This window comes from Colobus angolensis, unplaced genomic scaffold (genome assembly GCF_000951035.1).
Source record: "Colobus angolensis palliatus isolate OR3802 unplaced genomic scaffold, Cang.pa_1.0 Scaffold58, whole genome shotgun sequence".
Taxonomy (NCBI): domain Eukaryota; kingdom Metazoa; phylum Chordata; class Mammalia; order Primates; family Cercopithecidae; genus Colobus; species Colobus angolensis.
In genome coordinates, this window is record NW_012119376.1 from 9,979,024 (window position 1) to 9,996,994 (window position 17,971).

The following is a 17,971-nucleotide window of genomic DNA, read 5'->3' on the forward strand; positions in this document are numbered from 1 at the left end:
ACAAAATATATTTCTTAGTAAGAAACACATTGAATAAATTGTTATTTATTCCCGCATCTCAAAGTGCTGGGATTATAGGCATGAGCCACCTTACCTGGCTAATTTTTGTATTTTTAGTAGAGACAGGGTTTCACTATGTTGGCCAGGCTGGCCTCAAACTCCTGACCTCAAGTGATCCACCTGCCTCAGCCTCCCAAACTGCTGGGATTATAGGCATGAGCCACCTTACCCAGCGCACATCCTTGTTTTGTGTTTGTTTCATTGTACCCTTCTTCATGTGTAAGTTTTAAGAATTGTACTCTATTTTTAATGAAAAAAGGAAATGAACCTCAATCATTTTCCTTTTTAAAATTATTTATTTTCAAACTATAGAGTAAGAAGTAAAATTATACCTCTTAATAGCTTGGCAGCTGCTGCATCTTACATGTTCTTCCAAGTGGAACACACCTGCTCTGTTGCTAATTGTGCCAGGTACCTTCCAGCATTTCATCTGGTTCATTGAAATGTTAGTGGGTGATGGCAGCATTTGTTGCTGGCTCTTTGCTGGAGGAGGAGGGGACGAGATGAGTTAATCATCCCAGAACAAATCAGTAACAACTTATACCACAGGAGAGTGGGAGCAGGATAATGTTTTCCTCCAAGTTCATTCCAGAACGTTTTTACCAAGGTGTGCTACAAATTGCATCTAATAGAAAAGAGAATATAGGTGCTATCAGGAAGGAGAGAAACTCAGAAGCTTCGAAAACAAGTAGTGCTGACAAACTTTGTTCTTTTTTTTTGTATTTTGGGACTTTTTTTGTTTTTTAGCCTTTTTGTTTTTGCTAGCCTAAGTATTAACCTGTATGATCCATTTATTTGGGGAGGAAAGTTATTACTAAAATTTTTTTAATTATTAGAGTAGTTCTACTGTAAAAAATAATGTATGTTCATAGTTTTTTTTTTGTTTTTTGTTTTTTGTTTTTTTGGAAGGCAAAAGAAAATCACATTTATATGGTGGTTTATAAACAAGCGAAGGCCCAAGAAATAAATTTTAGAAACTGAATTCAATTTTTTCCATAAACCAAAGTTGGATTACCGTACCTACAAATTATGTACAAATGCTTGTGAAACAGGCTTAGAATAAACCCATTTTGAATTACTCAGCACAGTTAAAAACAAAATCTTTTGTAGAGAAGAGCCTTTTAAAAACCTAAGAGAGATGTTTTTCACAGACTCAACCCTGATTTTGCACAAAATGAGCAGTTGATTTGGCTTAATTTTATCACACACCAGACTTACCACAATAGTTACAGGAAGACAGAGGCAGGCTAACAACAAAAAAAAATCACAAATACAACAATGTATTTCATTTTGAGAGCAGGTACTGTTTATTAAGCTGACGAGACTCGAAAAATAATCATGGTAGACACCTTAGTTCATTCTTCTAATAAGCCTGTTGTTGATCTGGTCCTCCCTGTTGCCAGCATCTCCACCTTCTTCTACAAAATGGGTGGTCTTTTTCTTCATTCCACTTCATGGAGAAGATAATTTGAAAGGCCACAGGAAGTTATTTGCCTCTTTGAAGCGTTTTCCAACAGTATAGATCTCATGAATCAGATCCTCCATGCAGATGATGCCATATTTACCAAGAGATCGAGCAATCAAAGCGTTACCTGTCAAAGCAATTCGTTTCTTATTGATTTTGCCATAACTACGCTTGTAGATTAGCTCATTTACTGACTTCAGATTGGGGTACCCCCATGCAATATATGGTTCTACAATCCTCAGCATGTTAATCGAAGCCTTGTTGAGCTTCACAAAGGTTCCATTGAAGATTTGACGAAGGCGAAGAAGCTGCAATACCTTTCGGACCTTTGGGCTCACGCCATTGATACCTCTGATCCTGATGACAAACGCCAATTTGGGTTCAGCAGGTACATAGAAGTGGCCAGCTTTTCTTGCCATCCTCGCCATTCAAATTTCAGTTCTGTACATCTGCCTATATTCCTTGTGATAGTGCTTCACTTTTTCATAGATAAGCTTCCTCCTTGCCTTTCGAAGCATCTTTTGGGCAAACTTCTTTCTCAGGCGCTTGATCTTCAGCTCTGCGAAATTCCTTCGCTTTTTCTTAAGGGTTTCTGGCACGGCAGGAACCTTCTTCTTCTTCTCTTCTGCACCCTCCATGGTTCCAGCCAGAAAAAGAGCCATAGTTTTAAAATTTTAACCAGTATAGTATAAAATGAAAAATGAATCTTCTGTCCTGCTGGTATTTATGCTCATTCTGTTTCTTGCGCATGCTTACAAAAATGTTCTTGCATATATAAATAGACATGTCTTTGTCTATTTTTTATGTTTATGAAACTAGGATCATACTTAAGATTCTGCTTTTTCTTTTTTCAATATATCTTCAACATCTTTTTTTTTTTTTTGAGATGGAGTCTCACCCTGTCACCCAGGTTGTAGTGCAGTGGCGGGATCCCAGCTCACTGCAACCTCTGCCTCCCCGGTTCAAGTGATTCTCCTGCCTCAGCCTCCCGAGTAGCTCGGACTACAGGTGTGGGCCACCACGCCCTGCTAATGTTTGTACTTTTAGTAGAGATGGGGTTTCATCATGTTGGCCAGGCTCATCTCAAACTCCTAGCCTCAAGTGATCTGCCCACCTCGGCCTCCCAAAGTGCTGCAATTACAAGTGTGAGCCATCACTCCTGGCCTCTTTTCTTATTAGCAGAGACCATCCTATTTTTTAACCATTTTTAGGTACCAAAATACCCAGTTTTCTTTTTTTAATTCCTAAAATCTGGTTTAGGAATTAAACTCCTGAAAATCCTATTTTCTTTTTTCTTTGTTATTTCTAAAAAACAAAACCCAAAGCAAGAAAGTACTGTTTACCTTCTATTAGTGTTTCAACATTAATACAGTCAAGTATGTTTTTATATAAATGCTAGATGTACATACAGTAATAAGTAGGCACAGAAATGTTAGATTATTTTTGAAACTGTGGAGAAATTACTGTTATTTTTGCTTATATTCTTCTCTAAAAATTCATTACATGAATAATAGTTATTGGTTTTGCTATTCAAGATAATTATAAAAATATCTATTATAGCTAATCTTCACGTGAGCAGAGGAGTGTCTTAATAATTTTCATTATTTTATTAAGCATTTAGAGTCAATAAGAGCATGCTAGCTTAATTCCAAAGGATAGACTCTTCTAAACCAAAATGTATACTCTAGTTATGTTCAGGAACAGCTGCTTTCTTGCCTAGTTCAAAACAAGAACAGAGAACCCAAAAGCATTAGATAACTTCATGGTAGTTCCTCTTCCAGCCAAACACACACACGCAAAATTTTTTTTTTTTTTTGAGACAAAGTCTCGCTCTGTCACCCAGGCTGGAGTGCAGTGGCGCAATCTTGGCTCACGGCAACCTCCACCCCTCCAGGTTTAAGCAGTTCTCTGCCTCAGCCTCCGGAGTAGCTGGGATTACAGGCACCCACCACCACACTCAGCTAATTTTTTGTATTTTTAACGGTGAATCTGTCAGACTCTCAGAAAAATGGTAGGCAATAAGTAGATTGCCCTCAATGTGCATGTGTTTTTCTTAGTCTTCAAAGTATCTAATAATTGTGCTGTATAACACTATTTTCAAATATCACTTTATAGAGAAAAATTTTTTCCATTTATTGATCCCTGTATCAGGAATGAATCTGAATTATTGTTAATCATAGGAATAATATGATTTATTATTATCTTAAGTCCAACAACAAATTTATAATACACAGTGCTGATTTTTGTTATGGTGAAAGTTTTTCCAAATAGCCAGCAGTTAGTTAATATACACTAAATCTTTGGAAATATGGTCGTAATTGTTGCTTCTTTTCTATTGCTAAAGAATAATATCAATTTGTATTTTTTTACTTTAGTAATTCTGTTCATCAAAGAAAATACAGTGATTTATCTCTATTATATTTAATAAAATTAATTTATGCTTGGATTTGCTTTAAACTTTTTGTAATATTTGAAGTTTTCTTTCTTTATCTGAAGAGAACTGAATCAAAACTAACTTTGTATACATCAAGGATAGTGATGAAACTGACCTGAAATCTTACCTTATAAGTAAGTTAAAACTAAAATGCGGCCGGGCGCAGTGGCTCACGCCTGTAATCCCAGCCCTTTGGGAGGCGAAGGCAGGTGGATCACCTGAGGTCAGGAGTTCAAGACCAGCCTGACCAACATGGAGAAACCCTGTCTCTACTGAAAATACAAAATTAGCTGGGCGTGGTGGCCCTAATCCCAGCTACTCGGGAGGCTGAGGCAAGAGAATCACTTGATCCCAGGAGGCAGAGTTTACGATGAGCTGAGATCGCGCCATTGCACTCCAGCCTGGGCAACAAGAGCAAAACTCCGTCTCAAAAAAAAAAAAACACTGAAGTGCTTATTTGTGTCCCACGAAGAATTTCAATGCAGATAGCACTAATATGTTTTTTCTTTCCCCATAATTTGTTTCAATAATTTATAACACCTCTTTTGAGAAAAAAGTATTAATTTCATATAAATGTTATTTGCATTTGAAAAGTATGTATTATTGTGGAGTCTAGAGAGATAAGTGTCCCATAAAGAAGGTGGATGGTATCCCAATGATGTAACAGCAAAGCCTGTGTGAGTTACGTTTACCTCACACCCACAGATTCCACTCCCAACAGTAGAGTCCCGAAATGACCTACACAGAGGACTCTCAAAGCCTCCAGAAATTAATAGGAACTCTCTCCTACTCGGAACAGAACTTAGAAGGCCTTGATTCTCTTGAAGTCTGGCAACTCGTTTCACTGCTTCTTTTACTCCTGTGCCTCTGCCATTGTGTTTGACATGTGTACCTCAGCCCCTGCTTTGTCTCTTCCCCCACAACAGCCCTGTTTCTTGCCACTTTGGGCAAGTGCTCTCCATGTTTCCAGGACCCTCTTTACTCTCTACAAGGTGAGACCCTGCAGGCTGCTTATCTTCTCAGTGTATCCAGTCTGAAGGCAGGACCTAGAGAATTGCCAGTGGTTCTGAAATGAAGGGAACATGAGAGAATCCCCCTGTAGTTTCACTTCAAAACGAGGTTTAGGGAATGTGTCATTTCCTCAATATCTTCCTAAATTCTCGTTAATTGAAAGTTTCACAGAATAATCTAGGGATAAATTGCTTTTCTGTTTAGCAACCCACTCCTTATTTAACTGATTTGAGTCTCTGAGCTCAGCCCCTGCCACATCTCATTTTTTCTTACACAGATCTTCTATTAAAACTTAGTTTAGAGAACACTGTATATTCTCAAATTCTAAGGGTTGTTTTTATCAAGTAACATATTTGCTCTTCACGATGTTTTTCAGAGGTTCAGCAGGGCACAGTGGCTCATGCTTTTAATCCCAGCATTTTGGGAGGCCAAGGTGGATGGATCGCTTGAGCTCAGGAGTTCAAGACTGGCCTGGGCAACATGGTGAAACCCCATCTCTACAAAACATACAAAAATTATCCAGGCATGGTACTCTGCATCTTTAGTCCCAGCTACTTGGGAGGCTGAGGTGGGAGGATTGCTTCAGCCTGAGAGGATGAGGCTGCAGTGAGCAGTGATCATGCCACTGCACTCAAGTCTGGGCAACAGAGCAGGACTCTGTGTCACAAAGAAAAAACGGAAGGTTAACCTAAATATCAGTAACATCCCTCTAAAAGTCTGTTACAGATCTAAAATGTGAAAGATGTTATTCTCTGTCACCCTAACTCTGCTGTCCTCTTGTTTTGTCAACCATGCTATTCTAGGGTTTCTCAACCTCGGCACTATTGGCATTTGGGGCTGGTAATTCTTTGTCGTTGGGAATATGTTGTGCATTATAACATGGTTAGTGCCATTGTTGTTCTCTGTCCACTAGATGCCAGACGCACCTCTTCCCACTTGTGACAATCAAAAATGTCTTTCAGACACGGCCAGATTTCCCTGGGAATCAGAATCACTCCTTACTCTCCAGTTGAGAACCACTGCTCTATTTTAATTTTTATATATAATATATATAAATTACAATATGAATATTGTAATTAAAGGAAAAAACACAAATGTAAAATAAAAAACTTTTCATTTTAAGATCCTGTAATGAAATTTTGCTTACTGTAATTTTGCCTACTGGAATAATGAAATTATTCCATTAACTGAAGTATATGAGTAGTGGTATATGAGCTATAGACTATCCTACTTAAAAATAAGAATTTTACATAAAGATATATTCAGTTTTGTGAAACTCAAAGTGATGAGTATATATAAAATGTCTAATAATTAAATTTAGATACCTATTGACTAATGTTAATTTCCTTTCCTTCAGAAGTTAACCATATGCTAATCTTTTCATAAACTGTGGAAAATCAACTGTATGCTAATATTTTTATAATTACTTAGCAGTCACAGTAATGGGTCATATTGGTCTCTCATTTTAATATGGTTCCCATTTAGGTGCATAAAAAGGGGAGAACTTTTTCTTATTTAAGTGTGTCTTTTATTCAGACAAGCCATGCATACAATAAAAGATGTTTCAACATATTGGAACAAATTTGCTTTTATTACTCTTTTATTTGAATTTTTTTGTACTTAATGAGTCTTTTCTCTTTTTACCTCTCTTACCGCTTCCCCATTGTTATAGGCGTTTTTAAGCAGCCACCTCTTACACACCACTGTATTTTGGTGACCTAGTTTGGGAAGAACTATTCCCTAGTGATAAGAGATTAGGAAATAGTTTAGTCCCAAAAGAGGAAGTGGGTAACCCAAATGACCCTTCAGTTTGCAGGAATTCTAAGAAAGGGGGTGCCTCCTGGTGCTTCTTGCCTCCGTGGTTATCTGCAATCAGTTTTCATTCTTCTCAAACCAGACCTCTCAGACCACTAGGAAATAAAAGCAGGATTATTTAGCAATATGATGCCAGATGCATCAGCAGTGCTTGGAGTGTATCACTTGTCTCACCAATCCCCAGGCCTGGTGGGGGGACATTTAGTGGTCCATTTCTTTCACTAGTGCCCAGGACTGGTGGGGGCACAACCAGTTGCCCATTTTTCTCACTTCTACTCTGGTATTTAATCATAGCTTTTTAAAAATTATAGAATTGTATTGACACTGTCTCTTCATGAGATTTGTGATTACCTACCTCAGCGAGGCCCATGGTCTTGGTCATCTTTTTTGTTCTTCCCTACTGACTCTACCCCATTCTCTATAGCAACAGGTCAGAAAACAATGTCCACATTTCTCACTCAAGCTGCTCATTTCTTACTCCAAGTTGACTTGGTCTTCTGCTTTCTTGAAGAGAGGCCGTATAATATGAATCCCCTCACATTTTCATCCCTGCTTTCTCTGTATTTCTGTAATTTTACCCTCCTGCAGCTGTTTTCAGGTATCAGAGAAGGAACTGCTTTTCCTTTCTATGGCAGACCTCTCCAGTTGTGCTTTTGGTCATTTTCCTGTCTCACATTCTTCTGGTCCTTACTCAATCAGTGATCCCCATCCCCACTCACCAACCAGCATTGAAATTTTTATTTATTCATTTGACACATACTTTGAGTGCCTGCTGGTTTTCCATGCACTGTGGTAGAAGAGAGTCTGGATGGTATAATGGTCAATAAAACAAAAATAGTCCTTGCACTTATGGAACTTACAGTCTAACCAGTGAAAGTAACTTTAATCAAAGAGTCACAAAGCGAAACATAAAAGCAATAAAAGGACAGTGAAGGGAAACTATGAGGCCGTGTGGTGAGAAGTGGATGAATTAGGTTTTAAGAGGAGCTGGGTAGGCGGAAGGATTCATTTGATGCATTAGAAACAGCATGTGGAAAAGCCTACTCTGGCCAGAAATGTTTCATAATGGCGGCAGCTTAGGATACAAGGTTGAAAGCAGAAAAAGCTGGACCTGAACAAGTAGACAGGATTGAGGAGGTCCTTGACTGGCGTGTTAAGGAGCTGAATTTTATCCTGAAGGTAGTAAGGAGCCATCAAAGTATTTAAAGCAAGGGGATGACGTGATCATATTGGTTGTTTCAAAAGCTCATTCTAGAAGCTCTGAAAAGACTGGGAAAAGCCTACTGAAAGAAATAAGACCAGAAGGGGCTGTTGCAATAATTCAAGCCAAAAATAATAAGGAGCTAGGAATTGATGACTAAATCCATGTGAAGGAAAAGACATCTGACTTTCTAATTGAAACATCTCCGTGTGTAATAACATAGGAAGGACTTCCGTTTGAGACATGTGAAGTTCATAGCACCTGCAACAGCCAGTTGCAGATACCTTGCAGACATCTATGAGGCTCAGGAGAGATTTGCTGAAAACTCAGATTTGCAAGATAGTTTTGATTAAAATTTATGGATCCAAGTATATTTTCAGAAAAATTGCTGTGTTTAAACTTGGTTTGCTGAAAACTAACCATTGCTAAGTTGTTACGTTCTGAAGAAAACTTGATATCTGAATCCATGGGAATAGAGGAGTGTCAAGAATGAAAATGATAAAAGGTAGAAGACAGGGCCTTAAGGAATGCCATCTTTTTTAGAGTGAACTGAAGGGAAGGAACTTGGGAAGAATATTTCTGTGTAACAGCCACTGCCTGATATACAGCCTTCTGGTCTCTGCTGGTAACAGTATCCATTCTCCCATTCTTCAGTCTTCATTGCATCTTTTACCTGCCTCCTGAAGATACTTTCCTAAAATAGAAAACAAATCATGTGACTTACCAGTGCATACATCTTAGTTGGCTCCATATTTATCTACAAAGTCCGAATCTCGTAAGTTTTTATCTAGGTCTCACTCCTCAAAGATTAAATAGATTTTCTCACCTATTTTTGCCTTATCTTCCAAAACACCCTCCTAATTATGCTGCCCCACAGATAAGTATTTGTTACTGTTTTTAATTGGCACAATTAGTATCCAAAACTACAAATTGTGTTCAGGATGGTCTTCACTTTTTGGAGATGGAATCTCGCTCTGTCTCCCGGGTTGGAGAGCAGTGGCATAATCTTGGCTCACTGCAACCTCCGCCTCCTGGGTTCAAGCAATTCTCCTGCCTCAGCCTCCCAAGTAACTAGGATTACAGGTGCCTGCCACCACACCTGGCTAATTTTTGCATTTTTAGTAGAGACCGGGATTTCACCATGTTGGCCAGGCTGGTCTTGGACTCCTGACCTTGTGATCTGCCTGCCTTGGCCTCCCAAAGTGCTGGGATTACAGGTGTGAGCCACCACACCCAGTGGTCTTCATTTTTTGTTACAGTATGCTTCTAGAAGCTGCATCTTAATACAGAAGAATTTTTCCCTTAAGGAAGAGCATTATAATTGGAGGATTTAACATCAAGTAAACCAGATACATTATCAGTAATTCTGAAATCAGGCCAGGCATGGTGGCTCATGCCCATAATTCTAGCACTTTGGGAAGCTGGGGCAGGAGGATCACTTGAGGCCAGGAGTTTAAGACTAATCCAGACAATATAGTAAAACCTCATCTCTACTAAAAAATCAAAAAAAGTTAGTCAGACATGATGGCATACACCTGTAGTCCCAGCTACTCAAGAGACTGAGGCCACAGGTTGGCCTGAGCCCAGGAGGTCAAGGCCACAGTGAGCTGTGGTCACGCCACTGCACTCCAGCCAGAGTGACAGAGTGAGATCCTGTGTCAAATTAGAAAGTAAGTGAATAAACAAATATATACATACATACATTCTAAAATCAAAGAAAATTTCAAACTTATGTGAATATTTAAAATCATAAAATTGTGCTCCTGGAAACAGAATTAAAAGAAACCTTTCTAGTCTTGCGTAGAGCTTGTATACTCCAGTAGTTTGTAAACTGCCATCTATAGGGCCCTATTCCTCAGGGATCTGGGGGCATAGGGTTGGGAAGCAGGGGGTGCCAGGCCATGCAAACCTAGTTTCACCCAGAGTAATTCTTATTTCACATATTTACACATGAGCCTTTCAAATAAAATTGTATGGAAAATAGTTTTGCCCTTAAATCAGTTTAAAAAACACTAGTATAAATTTCACACTACTTCTGTGTCCTTGGTAACTCTGGGCCTCCATTTCCTGGTCTGTAAAATAAGAGAATGGTGCTATGATGCTTATGTTTTTATTTTGAACCCCCACCCACTTTCAGGTGAAAAAAGAAGACCCCAAGAGAGGCTAAGTGGTTTACTCAGGCCACATAGAGTTAATGACAGAACCAAGGCAAGAACTGAACCACCAACCCTAGTTGTTTTTCCTCTCTTGCATCCTTTTTTAAAAAATTCCTACAAAGTAGATATAAACAAACTATGAAATTAGATGGAAAAGGTATATCTATAATGAGGTATATAAGCAGCATGTAAAAATAGAACTATACTGTATCATAAATTTGCCTTATTTAAGTCTTGTGTGCTAGATGCAACATACATTGATTGAACATTAACCTAATTTTATATTCATTCTTCAAATTTATAAAAATATTTGGGGGAACTGTTTGTGTAGTCCATTTCTCTTTTACACAGCTATCTATGAGTTGTTTTCTTCCTTATAAATTTCCACATAATCAGTGGAAGCATTTCATCATTCCATTAATCATTTATTTTATGTTAACTCTCATTGCATTTAAATTTAAAAGCATCACTAACAAGTTGTGAGGGTTTGGAAAGCAAGGATCTCTAGATTCAGGTCCTTTCACTCATCACTTTTGCTCTGCTCATTTTCCTGTCTTCATCCCCTCCTCTCTAAGTCAACAATATCCATGAAGAGGAAACAAAGCCATAAGACTTTGTTTGAGAAGTGTGCATGGAAAGAAAGGCAGTCATGTTCCTTGGCCTTGTCGATGGTGGGGGGTATTTGCAGGCTGATTGCACACCAGCCTTGGGGGCTTTTTTGTTTAAAGGTAAAATAAAACAAAACAGCTCACAGAGACACCTCCTTCCTCCCCCCGCTTCTGCCTCCATAAGTAACTACCCATATGACATGCTGCTGCTGAGACCAAGGAATGAGTGAATAAAGGTGTTTAGAAGTGAAATATTGGTCCTAGTTAAGTGTCCTTTTCAAGTAAGTTTTAAAACTTTGTAATGTGGACCCCGTATTAACTTAGGAGTCATATAATTTGAACACAGGCTAAGCTGCCTCTGCATCATTAAAAAGGATTTGGGTATCCCAGGAATACGCAGTAGGAATACGCAGTAGGAAAGATGGCAGGGACGATGTTTAACATACCTAAGACAAACTTTCTGAGGACATCACAGCATCCATTTCACATGAACAAACTTAGCAGAATTGGCAAGACCTGCACATGGCAACATATTGTTACTCATTTTTCAGGATAACAAAAAATAATTAAAAGTAACATTGGCTTAACGCTGATATATAGTTCAGTGTGACTTCTCTCCTCTCAACCTCTGGAATAGGTTCAAATTGATGAGAATTTCTGATTAGAGCCATTATGTTATTTTTTGAAAAGTTTTATATATACCTATATTAATGGTAAGATGCTGGTCTTGCCATGGGCAAAGAGATAAAAATGATACCGAAACCTTGTAAAGAATAGCTGGACATGGAAGTGCACATCTGTAATCCCAGCAACTCAGAAGGCTGAGATGGGAGGATTGCTTGAGCCCAGGAGTTCAAGGCTGCAGTGAGCTGTGATCATACTACTGTACTCCACCCTGAGCAGCAAAGCATGACCCCATCTCTAAAAAAAAGAAAAGAATAAAACATTTCACATTTAACTTGATTGCTGTGTTTAGAATTTATTTCACAAGTCTAGAAAGAAACAGGATAATTTCTGTTATGATGATGCTTTCTGAGGTTTTGATGATTTTCTTTGCTTATTGCTTTATTGGATGAGGGCAGTCTGAATTAGCAGTTGAATCTGAGATTTCCTGTGTATGTGTACTTTTTTCCCAAACACGTTTTAACTGAGTCAGAGCAATTCCACTGATGGAGAAAAATCAAGATGTCATGGGTACTTTTGTTGTTCTACCAAATTGGGTCACCTGTTACAACACTCACCTTTTACCACAAAGTCTTCTTGCTCTTCAATTCTTGTTTTTATTATGCTTGACTTAAAGCTATACAGTTAGCAGTAACAGTCATATAATTATGGTCCAGAAAAGCATAATATCCTCTTGAAATCTGTAAGAAAAGTAATGCTTGTTTAAAGATAGTGCCAAATCTTGCTGAAGAATGATCTTGCAGAAATCTGATTGTGAAGAAGGAAATCTAAAAAGGCCAAACAAGCTTCAGTAGAGATAACACCGGGAAAGCAGTTACTCAAACAAAACTGAAAGAGAATGTTGTATTCCTTTTCTTTCATTTCATTTTGTTTTTATGTTTTCTGGATTACTGAAATAATTAGGAACATATGGTATATCTCCTTCATTTGTATATTATTGAACTTCAACATAATAACAATTCGTATTTTCTTTGTGAATGTTTAACAGATCCTTTCCATAACATGATTATCTCTAAAAAAAATTGCAATTCATTTTATAGCAACATTATGTTGATTTATAGAATACTATATATCATATCAAACTCTATTTCCCTCAGTATAATTTGAAGTTAATGTTTCAGATTCTAAAGGAAGTATCCAACATTCAGGTTATAATTTGGTACCCTTGAAAGTGCTTATTGTTTTTCTCATGAAGGTGCCGTTAATAAAACAAGATATACTGAGCACATTTTGTAGATTTAAAGAGTTTTCAAATTCAAAATCTTGCATACAGTTCAATGTGTATTACTCTGAAAATATAGAGTATACTATAAAGAATATGAAGGAAAGATATAGGCTGAAAGATATATTTAGAGCTTAAGTAGTATACCACATTGTATTGGGAGATTAATTTAAACTGATTCACAACTGAATTTTTCTTTTCTTTTTTTTTTTTTTTGTCACATACCTGAAAGCTGACTTTACTTATAAAGAGTTCTTAAACTCTCTGGAGAACTGCTTCCTTGGTTTTTCATGGGAACAAATATATTGTCCTGATAGACATTCCTGTTCAGAACAGGTATATTCTCTCCCCATTCAGGAAGTTGGTGGGTTTCCAGCATGTGAATATTGACTGTGTTGTCTTTTCTCATTTTTTACTTACTACTTGTTTTTCCTCTTCTTCCACAGCAATCAATCAATAAGAACAAGTCCCAGGACTTCAGACTAGGCTCAGAATCTATGACACAGTAAGCAACTTCTTCAAAATAATTTGCAGTGATAAATGGTTGGGGTTTTCTTTTAAGGACAATTTCTCCATTTCTCATTTTTATAATATTATCAAACTATAAATTTCAGATAGTTAATTTTAAAGGAGTTTAGCTTGTTTAAGCTACAAATTTTTTTTCTTTTCTTTTTTTTTTTTTTGAGACGGAGTCTTGCTCTGTCTCCCAGGCTGGAGTACAATGGCGCAATCTCGGCTCATTGCAACCTCCACCTCCTCTCCTGGGCTCAAGCGATTCTCCTGCCTCAGCCTCCCAAGTAGCTGGGATTACAGGCACATGCCATCATTCCCAGCTAATTTTTGTATTTTTAGTAGAGACGGGGTTTCACCATGTTGGCCAGGCTGGTCTTGAACTCTTGACCTCAGGTGACGCCTGCCTCAGCCTCCCAAAGTGCTGGGATTACAGGCATGAGCCAACTGCGCCCGGCCATTTGAACTATGAATATTTTAATAGTTGGACTCTGAGAATGTGTATTATTACAAAGTTATAAGAAATCCTATTAAACTAGTATCACACAAAACTTTAGAGGACCTATTTTGTCCTTTTTTTTTTACTTGAGTACTATTTTGAAATACCATTAACTGAAAACAATGATGTGCTAAAAGTAAAATTATGAATGCCTTTTTTGAAGCATTAAGAAAAAAGCTAATAAGCAGAACATTGTCTTTATATATTTTCTATAAATGCTTAATGTATTTGAGTAATTTATTTTGAAGTATTTATTTTAAAAGAACTCTGGAAAGTTTTTATATTTTTAATTAGTACTTGCTGTTTCACTTAATATGCCCATACAAAGTCACTCTTTTACCTCAAAAAAAATTTTTACATCAAAACGTTCCCAAAATATTTCTCAATTTTTATCATTTTAGATTATCTTTTGGACCTAACATTATGTCCAAGCTTTATATTCAAATTACATTACTAACAAAATATAACAGGAGTGTAACAGCCTTGAACAGCTTAGCTATCATACCCTCAGATCCCATCACCACCACCCCCACATACATTGCTGGGTGCTTGCTTACTCAGACATGCACACAGACAATCCCTGCTGAGTTTCCTTGGGGAAAATATTTGTTCAAGTTAATCCTGCTCTATGCTTTGGCAATTTGACGAATAATATGTCTCTTCCAGTACAAAAATTCTGATTCAGATGATAGTTATTTACAGGAATTGTCTAACAAAATCATGCAGCATTTCACAAGACAGTATTTCATTATACAAATGAAAGACAAATGTAATTTTTAAGAGTCACAGAATCATGTTCTGGAAGATACCTTAGAAATTCTTTCTATAATCCCTCTGTTTTTAAGAAAACTAAAGGGAAAGGCCTTGTGCAAATTTCACAGGGCGTATTTGTTAGCACTTGAACCACAACCTAAAATCTCCAGATTCCCAGACTACTGGCTTCTTGTTGTTGTTGTTGATTTTCTTTTTAGCTAGATTTAGTATTCACAGACTCCATGGTAAGGTATCATTTTGTTGTAAGTTTTCTTTCTTTTCGAGAGAAAAAAACCAATAATATAACTATTTATAGCCCTGTATAGCTTCAGAGCACATTCACTCGTGTTACTACATTTGATTCTCATGGTATCCCTGGAGGAGGGACAGATCAGTATTCTGACTCTTGTTTTTCACATGGAGAAACAAGATCTAAAAGGCTATGACTTGTCTCGGATCCCTGCATGTGGTATGTGGAGACCCATTCCCACAACATGGGTCCCCTGATTTCAGTCTGTGGTTCTTCTTATGCCGTCCCTCTGCCTGTCATATGGTTCAAGCACACATCCCAGGTTTTATAGTTTCTTGTTTTTCTGTTATCTGTCAGATTATGTTTTTAGTTCCAGCCTCTGGACAATTAAAATTTTATGTAATAGTGGATAAACAGTCACTGACCCTAAGGAGCTTATACTCAACCACAAAATACACTAGAAACAATAAGGACAGACTGTTTCAACAACTGGAAAAAAAAAATGACCATGTTTAACACATCATGGCAACAGTGCTCTTGGTGTTTTTGCACATATTTCATAAAAATTGTTAGAACTTTTTACTTAATATTATGCAAATGAAAAAATACCTCCTACAATCACCTCACTCGGTCTACATTTTATACCAGTTTTCACAAGATACAGAGATCCATGTCATGCCCTCCAGATTAAAGTTCAATAAAACCTCACAAACATCTCAGCTTCTAAAGGATGTCAGGATAGCTCAGCTTCTCTTTTTGAAGATGCTTCTGAAAATAAAAATTTTCATGAGAAGTTCAGATATGTCTAAATGCCCAAATTCATCTAAAGCTTTTGGACTTTCCCTACTTAGAATTTCTTAGAAGTAAGGATGAATTAAGATAGATTTCTCATGACTTGAAAACTGTAGGCGAGTTGATGGTGGAAACACTAGATCCCAGCAAGTACAAAGAAGTCATTTCTTTGATTTACCTAAATGAGTTTCTTGTACCCAAGTAAATGGACAGAGGCTAATTTTTTGTTTCTTTGCAGCCCTGGCTTTCAGTTTGTAACATTTGCTTATTAGTTGGTTGACCAATATATGTAAATGAGCCACATTCAGCCTCTTATTACTTTCCACTTGAATTTCTTTTTTTTTTTTTAGAAATGTCAGTCACTTCTGTGCAAGCAATTTATACACATTTTAGTAAAACTATATTCTCTACATTCTCTTTTTTAAGGTATCAAGAAGAAACTTCTATAGGTTAATTTAACAAAGATATTTTCCTGAAAATCTTAAACTTCTACCTTTTATACCTCATGCCCCATGATATTCTTCATATATGATCTGCTGCCTCAGTCAGAGTTGGCAATGAGGCTGCTATAAATATGTTGTCATCCTTAACAAGTAGTATTAATGTTCCATAGTTACTAATATAGCCTATATTGAATTTTGTTGGTTTTTTTTAACATAGCATCCTTTATTTCATTAACAACTTTGTTCAGAGAGAGGTTAATTCATATAGTTAATCATATTAAAGTCTTTTATTTATAAGCCCTGAATCTGAACTCAATGAATGAAATCTCTTCTTAACCTAGTGCAGCTATAAATGTCAATTCCAAGTATAATGTCAAATTCCTTATAAATGTCAAATCCAAGTGATAGGATTATCACTTCACTGTATGTTTTTTCCATCTTTGTAATAACCATTCTAGGCTCTTTCATTTCTCTTTCTTTTTATGAGGAGGTAGTTTATAGTCCACATTTTTTTTCTAAAATAATCCTGCTACCCACCACTTTTCTGCCTTTTTTCACCCTCATCCCACTCCCAGTTTCTGAAATTGAAGCCATTTATTGTCATGTGTGTGACTTCACAGTGTGCTCAGCAGTGAGCTAGATGCATTGAGAAATATTAAAGAAGCGTTACAGGTCAGATGAGGAAATGGAAATAAGAAGCATTTAAAAGGCAACCAATAATATAATTAGATGGAAAATGATGTGATGCAAATTGTAATTACAGAAGAGAGCTGAATGAGAAGGCAGGAGGAGTATGCATAGCTAGAGAAGGCCTCTAGATGAAGGTAAGGCTTCAACTGAGCTTTTCTCCTCCTTGTGGGAGGGTATTTGGATGTGATGTGGGAAAGAACTAGTCTAAAGGAGCATAGGGCTATGAAGAGAGGGGAGAGAGTGGGAGGAGACTGATTGATTAGTGACTTGGAGTTGAGGAATTGCAGTAGGAGAGAAAAACAGGATAGAGATATTGGCTTTAGAAGAATGCAGTGTGAGTGTTTTGAGGGCATCTGATGATTGGAAGGTGGGGCTAGGAGACATGTCTTGCTGTGTTTGCCCAGCATTTTGCATGAGCCTGAGCAAACATTATTTGTCTGTGTCAAGAATTTGGTCTTGTTCTAGACCTTGATGCTACTGCCATAAAGAGGAAGGATCAGGATCAGTCTTTCAAGGTGTCAGTGGTTCATTAGTGAGCATTAGTCCAATTGGGAAAATGTGATCATCTGCTCTCTGATCTAGGTGCTATGCTAGGCACTGAAATGCAGTGACGAATGATACAATACACAGCTTGTACATTGTGGAAGTGCCCAGTGTGGCCAGGAAGACAGACACACAATACAGTCATTTGCTAAATATAGATTTGCTGAGCACCCTCGATGTCACACACAGTATTCTAGGCACTGAGGATACGGCAGTAAACAGATAAAAAAAATCCCTGCTATAAGGAGCTAACATTTTATTTACCTTCATGCAAAATAAGTGAAATGTCTAATTATACCAGATGTATGCTACACTATGGAGAAAAATAAAGCATGGGTAGGGGAAAGGAGAGGAGACATGAAGGTTGCAGTTATAAATCGGGGCGTGAGAGAAGGCCTGAGAAAAGTGGAAGGAGGCAGGGAATTGAGTAATGTGAGTATGTAGAAGACAAGTGCAGCAGGCCCTGAAGCAGAAGCATACCTGTTACCCTCAAAGAAAAGTAAGGAAATTAGGGTTTTTAGAGTAGAGTAAGCAAGTGGGAGAGATTGGATAAAATCAGAGACAGTAACAAGACCTTATATACTATTGTAAGACTTTTGGCTTTTACATCAAGTGTAGCAGGAAGCCATTAAACACAGGAAGTGACTTACAATTTAACAGAATCCCTCTGACATTTAAGATAAGAATAGACATTAATGGACAAGAGTTGAATCAGAGAGACCAGTTAAAATAATATTGAAATTATCCAGGTGAGACTTGGTGGTGGTGCCTTGGAAAAAAGTGGGAGCAATGAAGTCAGTGAGAAGAGGTCACATTTTGTGTGTACATATATATA

At 37.4% G+C, this 17,971-nt stretch overlaps 1 protein-coding gene, 1 long non-coding RNA gene and 1 pseudogene across 5 annotated transcripts in view; 1 reads left to right on the top strand and 2 right to left on the bottom strand.

Moving 5' to 3' along the window:
- Positions 1-17,971, top strand: part of AHI1 (Abelson helper integration site 1) — a 227,075-nt gene that overhangs the window by 195,314 nt on the left and 13,790 nt on the right. For all 3 annotated transcript variants that reach the window (XM_011962111.1, XM_011962110.1, XM_011962109.1), the window contains one exon: positions 13,103-13,161. In XM_011962111.1, coding sequence (XP_011817501.1) covers positions 13,103-13,161 — 59 coding nt within the window. The remainder of the gene's footprint in view (positions 1-13,102; positions 13,162-17,971) is intronic.
- On the bottom strand, positions 1,411-2,176 carry LOC105526185 (annotated as a pseudogene). The gene has a single exon (XR_001004042.1). The product of XR_001004042.1 is annotated as a 60S ribosomal protein L7 pseudogene (transcript).
- Positions 6,556-12,116, bottom strand: LOC105526184. The gene is made up of 3 exons (XR_001004041.1): positions 11,992-12,116; positions 8,551-8,680; positions 6,556-6,880 (listed from the first exon to the last, which is right to left on the bottom strand). It is a non-coding gene; the product is annotated as an uncharacterized LOC105526184 (long non-coding RNA).